At 44.4% G+C, this 6,092-nt stretch overlaps 2 protein-coding genes across 3 annotated transcripts in view; one reads left to right on the plus strand and one right to left on the minus strand.

The window, feature by feature from the left end:
* The first annotated feature begins 447 nt into the window (after nt 1–447).
* LOC134069486 (rho-related GTP-binding protein RhoA-A-like) lies at nt 448–1,029 on the plus strand. The gene has a single exon (XM_062525450.1). It carries the CDS (start codon nt 448–450, stop codon nt 1,027–1,029), a length of 582 nt encoding a protein of 193 aa, XP_062381434.1.
* A 375-nt stretch (nt 1,030–1,404) lies between these two features.
* The window catches only part of LOC134068530 (eosinophil peroxidase-like), an 8,842-nt gene continuing 4,154 nt past the window's right edge, over nt 1,405–6,092 (minus strand). Inside the window, exons 8-14 of one of the 2 annotated variants that reach the window (XM_062524203.1) lie at nt 5,742–5,902; nt 5,213–5,474; nt 4,521–4,691; nt 3,206–3,443; nt 2,620–2,819; nt 2,240–2,276; nt 1,405–2,000 (exon numbers count right to left, since the gene is read on the minus strand). In XM_062524203.1, coding sequence (XP_062380187.1) covers nt 2,257–2,276; nt 2,620–2,819; nt 3,206–3,443; nt 4,521–4,691; nt 5,213–5,474; nt 5,742–5,902 — 1,052 coding nt within the window. In that variant the 3' untranslated portion in view covers nt 1,405–2,000; nt 2,240–2,256. Of the gene's footprint in view, nt 2,277–2,619; nt 2,820–3,205; nt 3,444–4,520; nt 4,692–5,212; nt 5,475–5,741; nt 5,903–6,092 lie in introns of both variants that reach the window. The other variant, XM_062524204.1, reaches the window with a different exon arrangement.

Here is a 6,092-nt window from a genome sequence, read left to right on the forward strand (position 1 = left end):
GACAAAAAAAGAGGCAGAACAAAATTGACACCCCCTCCCCTTGTAAAACTGAGTGTCTCCTGAGTAACATACATGTACTGTAGGTACACATAGTATTTTCTTCAGATTTGTTTGAGACGCAGGTGTGTGTGCTCTGGTTGAACTGACGTGGAATGACCCATATTAGTGCTAAAACCTTTCGGAATTTGTCACTTTCTGCTGATGAAAAAAATAAAAAATATCCGCCATGTTTTTTTGTGTGTGCACAACACAACTGTTGTCACGCATCATAAAGAGTATGAATGGCCCAGCAGTGTGACCGAGACTAATTGTACCAGGGGTGCAAATGATCACTCTGGATAAACAAAGACCTGATGTCCTTTATGAGAAACATTTCTGGGATTTTTTTTCTTTCAACCATTCTAAATCGTAATATAAAAACATTTTTTCTTGATTAAAGGTTCATAGATGGAGGCCATACAGAAGAAGCTAGTCATTGTTGGTGATGTTACATGTGAGAAGACATGTTTGCTTACAGCTTTCAGCAAAGGCCAGGTTCCTGAAGTGTATATCCCCACAGTATTTGAAAATTATGCTGCTGATATTGAAGTTGATGGGAAACAGGTGGAGCTGGCTCTGTGGGACACAGCAGGCCAGGAGGACTACTATAGACTGCGGCCCCTGTCTTACCCCGGCACGGATGTGCTACTCATGTGCTTTTCCATCGGTGACCCAGACAGTTTGGAGAACATTCTAGAGACGTGGTTTCCGGAGGTCAACCACTTCTGTCCGAAAGTTCCCATCATTCTGGTGGGCACCCACAAAGATTTGCGCAATAACGATCACACACTCCGGGAACTAGCAAAGATAAAACAGCAGCCTGTTAAACAAGAGGAGGGCAGGGACATGGCCAATCGCATCAATGCCTTTGGCTACATGGAGTGCTCAGCCAAGACGATGGAGGGCGTCAGGGAGGTGTTTGAACTGGCCGCTAGGGCAGCGCTGCACGGTGGGAAGCGCCACAGAAAGAACACCTGCCCTGTGTCATAAAGGGCAAGAGGATGCTGGGAAAGGGAGGGGAGGGGGATGTAAACCAGGCCAGCCAACAAACCTGAGGAGTGGTTATTAGAAAGGTGGAGCAACACATCCCCTACTGAAGATATAGTGGCGATTTATCAATCAAGTTTTTGTATTTTCATTGTGGGTGGTTATGTTCTAGGCTGATGCAGGACCTTGAGACCAATAAACCACAAACACTTTTTCTTCTTGGGTGCAACCAAATGCTTATTATATATTATTTGTTATATAGTCTTAAAGTTAAGTTCATTATCTAACTTTCTTTCCATTCATTTGATTCCCAATGAAGACACACTGGTGATAATGGCTTTACATGGTTAATATGGACATAAAAACAGTTCTGTAAAGCAAAATCATAGAATTTTAATCATGTGATAAAATATGCGATTTATCTATAAAAAATCAGTGATCAATTACAAAGTCAAGTACAGAATGTTGAATACAATAGAAAGAAAATGAAATATAAAAAGAAACAAAAAGCAGATCAAATACTGTAGCATGCATCTTGAATTCAACCTACACACATGAGTTCAGGTCTAACAGGGGGGCTACACCAGGCGCGTAACTGAAGCGTTCCGCTCGCGCCGCGTAAAATCCATTTTAGAAGATGGGTCTATTTTTTTCGAATGTACGCGCCACTGTTGCGTCTGGTGTAGCTACTTCCATTGACTACAGTGATAATTAACTGCTGCGACCGGCTGCAACATACGCGACGCGAACGGAACGCTTCAGTTACGCGTCTGGTGTAGCTCCCCTGTAATTCTTAAAAAGGTGGACACATTTCCTCGTTTGTGTGTTTTGTCATCTCTGCATGTTCTGATGGAGCACTGAATTCATTTTCATGTAACCATTGTTTTGGTGCTGCCCCTTAAGTGCCATCTCTGAAGCTGCCAGTTCAACCCCCTTTTTGCATTTCTGTCCCACCCATTTAGGTTGAAATCAGCCTATATGTTGATGGAGAGCACAATGAACAATAAAACAAATTTAGTAAATCACTCGCCTCAAATGCATTAACATATATAAGTAATGAGCTAGTTTTGAAAATGTAACGAGTAGAAAGTAGACATTTCTTTAAATGTAAAGTAAAAAAGTTGTAAGAAATATAAATAGTCAAGTAAAGTCCAGATAGCTGAAAATGCTAGTTAAGTACAGTTCTTATTATTTGTACTCCGTTACTTCCCACCTCTGCCTGAGGATCCATCAGTTGCTTGGGCCCCCAGCTGCCAAGACAAACACAATATTGCACCACTTACAAACAAGCACACACAGAAGTGCACATACATCATCTATCACCATTAACTGATAACACATTCACATACACACTCAACTCTCGCTTGCACATACACACTAGCAGACACACACACACACACACACACACACACACACACACACACACACACACACACAGACATGAATACACAGACACACAAACACACATACAGTATCACATATCCAGCAGACACACACACACACACACACACACACACACACACTATAAGCTAAGGTCATAAACACTATACAGTACACTCACGCATCTAAATTCATGACGTGGGTATATCTTACCGTTCTCCCCCCAGGGTCGTAGGTCAAAGGCGGGGATGTCCTCGCAGCGTGTGTACCCAGAGCCGCGTGGGCGGTACTCGAAGGGGTTCTCGGGGACGTCGGTGATGCCGGTGTTGTCACAGATGACACGGGACAGCGATGCCGTGCGCAGAGACGCACGCTGGGCTTCAGTGAACACGCCGTCATTCTCCCACCACAGGCTGAGGCACACATGTATGTGTTAGGCATAATCATGCATAGTAATATATAGCACACATGTATGTGTTAGACATAATCATGCGTAGTTATAGCATACAGTATATGCATGTGTTAGGCATAATCATGCATAGTTATATATAGCACATATGCATGTGCTATGCATAATCATGCTTAGTTATAGCATACAGTATATGCATGTGCTATGCATAATCATGCTTAGTTATATATAGCACACATGCATGTGTTATGCATAATCATACATAGTTACATAAACTAATCATACAGTAATATGCAGTTCTACTCAAGAATCAAAATAAAGCATTTACAGAGAATGAGGAAAGTGTATGTGTGAGGGTGTGTGTTTGTGCGTGCGAGTGTGTGTGCTGACCTGTCACCCCGGCGGATTTTCTGGAACTGCCTGGCAATGATGCAGGCGAACAGCGGTCCCACGCGGCCTCCGTCCACGAACGGCTCGGCCACTCCTCCCAGCCACACGTCGATGTTGTCCGCGGTGCCGTAGAGGTCCATCAGCTCCTGGGCCAGATCCGTGCTGTTCAGGACCTCGGCTAGCTCGTCCAGCGTGCTCGGCTGGGACAAGCCACAGAAGCCACGCCAGCTATTGTAGCCTGCGAAGAGACACGGACGGACGGACAGACGGACGGACAGACGGACGGACATCCATTAGCCCCTCATGTCTCAGGACGCAGCTCTCTGCACTGCCAATAGCAACTCTAGGAGGCCAGCTACAGTCTGTGATAGTGTTAAGTACTTAAGTACTACAGTACTTAACAGCCGCAGGACAGTGTTTTATGCAAGTTAAAAGAAACAAAACCATATTAACATCATATTAACTGTCCCCTGTATTAACCTCATAGCTAATAGTCAGGAAATTACGGTATTAATATTACTAATTACTACTATTTAATTGATTCTTTATAGTTGAGCTGGCTCTTGAGCATAAGAAACGTCATTACTGGTCAATCATTTTATCAGCACATGACAATAAACTTGAACTTAATCTGAGTTTACTACCTTGTAATTCAGCATACAGAAATATCCATCACCACCATACCATGACAATGTATCAATGTATTAATGCACTGTATGTCAGTGGATCGTCAATGTCATGAAAAATGTTGAATGGAGGAGGGATACATGTAAGCAAAGATCCTTCAGAGCCCTGCTTTCTCAGCCGTCAGTAATTTCCCGCATATTGTAAGCCGCATTGTGTATAAGCCGCAGGACAGTGTTTTATGCAAGTTAAAAGAAACAAAACCATATTAACACCATATTAACTGCCACCCTGTATTAACCTCATAGCGGAAGAAATTTTGCAATTTTGCCGCGGCTAATAGTCGCTGGGAAATTACAGGTATGCCAAAGTTGAATTTCCCCTAGGGGATCAATAAAGTATCTATCTATCTATCTATCTATCTATCTATCTATCTATCTATCTATCTATCTATCTTCTAAGCAAAGATCCTTCAGAGCCCTGTTTTCTCAGCCGTCTCTGGTTTGAGGTATGTCAGTGGATCATCAATGTCATGAAAAATGTTGAATGGAGGAGGGATACATGTAAGCAAAGATCCTTCAGAGCCCTGCTTTCTCAGCCGTCTCTGGTTTAAGGGAGAGCTCATACCAGGGAGGCCGTGGTCGCGCCCCCTCTGCATGTCTCTGGTATAAGGGACTGGGAGAGCTCATACCAGGGAGGCCGTGGTCGCGCCCCCTCTGCATGTTGAGAGCAGCCAGGTCCAGCGCCACGTGGCCCAGGAACTCAAAGAGGCGCTCGCGCAGCTCGTCGTGCATCATGGTGTCCTGCGTGTTGAGCTTCGCCTGACGGCCCACCAGACCACGGATCACTGGGTCGATGCCACCTACAGGCAGACACGGGAAGTTTGTATTATATTTGATATTAGTAGCCTGCTTCGAGAAAATATAGGCTTGTTGTCTATAAAGACAACATTCACATAGAATGACAAAGAAAAGAGATTATTTACTTGATGAATGTGTTTACCTATTAAGCTTTATGTGATATGCACATTCACTGAAAAACACTAAATGAGAATGGACTATATTCAATCATATTCCCAGGCCTGATATGTTATAAGATTCATTGGACCCCGAGCTCAGCGGCAATATAGGTAGTAGGAAACTACGTCAAGGGAAATGGGTGAGATCTCTCCATTAAAAGTTCAATTGAATAAACTCATCACATGCAACATTAAATTCTGATCCATCCATCTATCTCTACCCTGTCAGCATAATACACTGTCAATCTCACACCCATTGTCTCTTTTGAATTTTTCCTAACTGTGGGAACCAGCGGAGATACAGTAACTGTTGTACCATGATGTGTACATACGTATAGGCAGATCTATGCAATGCTCTCTCTCACCCTCAAAAACCAGCCTCCAGGGGGTGAAGAAGTTCTGGTGGAACAGCACGCTGGGGAACTGCGGATGCTCCTCGTAGGTCTCGTTCAGGCGGAACATGAAGGGCTGTATGGCCAGGTGGGCAAAGCGGTAGGCTGCGGTGGCAAACACGTTTGCGATGGACGGGTCCACGTTCTCATCATAGCCAGGGTAAGGGCCAAGCTCAGTTCCGTTAAGGATGTCTGGGCCAACGATGTGGAGCAAGTAGTCACGGAACGTGATCACCTGTGAAAAAAAAGGAAGAAGCTCAGAAATGCGGCATGTCACAGTGATACTGTATGTCTGTTTTTAGAGTTTCAGCAGTTACCATATGAACATGAAGCATGCATAGCTTTTAGGAACTATAATAGTGTGCATCCATGCTCTTACACTTTCAAAACACACACACACACACACACACACACACACACACACACACACACACACACACACACACACACACACACACACACACACACACACACACACACACACACACACACACACACACACCTGGAAGTAGGCCCCCAAGATCTTGCGTGCCTCCTGAAAGATGGTCTCTCCAGTCCACTGGGGGTTAAGTCGGCCCAGAGCACGTGCCAACCGGTTGTGTTCGCGCATCATCATGGTGTGCATGGAGGCCAGCCCTATGTTCTCGTCAACGCGCTCATCCCCTATACAATCACAGGCATAAGTACACACACACACACACACACACACACACACACACACACACACACACACACACACACACACACACACACACACACACACACACACATTTTCACTTTTTTCCCTATGCACTGCATTGACATTATACATTACAAATAGCCTTTTACATTGCCATGCATTGTTTTAGCTGAT

This window comes from Sardina pilchardus, chromosome 21, assembly GCF_963854185.1.
Source record: "Sardina pilchardus chromosome 21, fSarPil1.1, whole genome shotgun sequence".
In the NCBI taxonomy this organism is placed as follows: Eukaryota; Metazoa; Chordata; class Actinopteri; order Clupeiformes; family Clupeidae; genus Sardina; species Sardina pilchardus.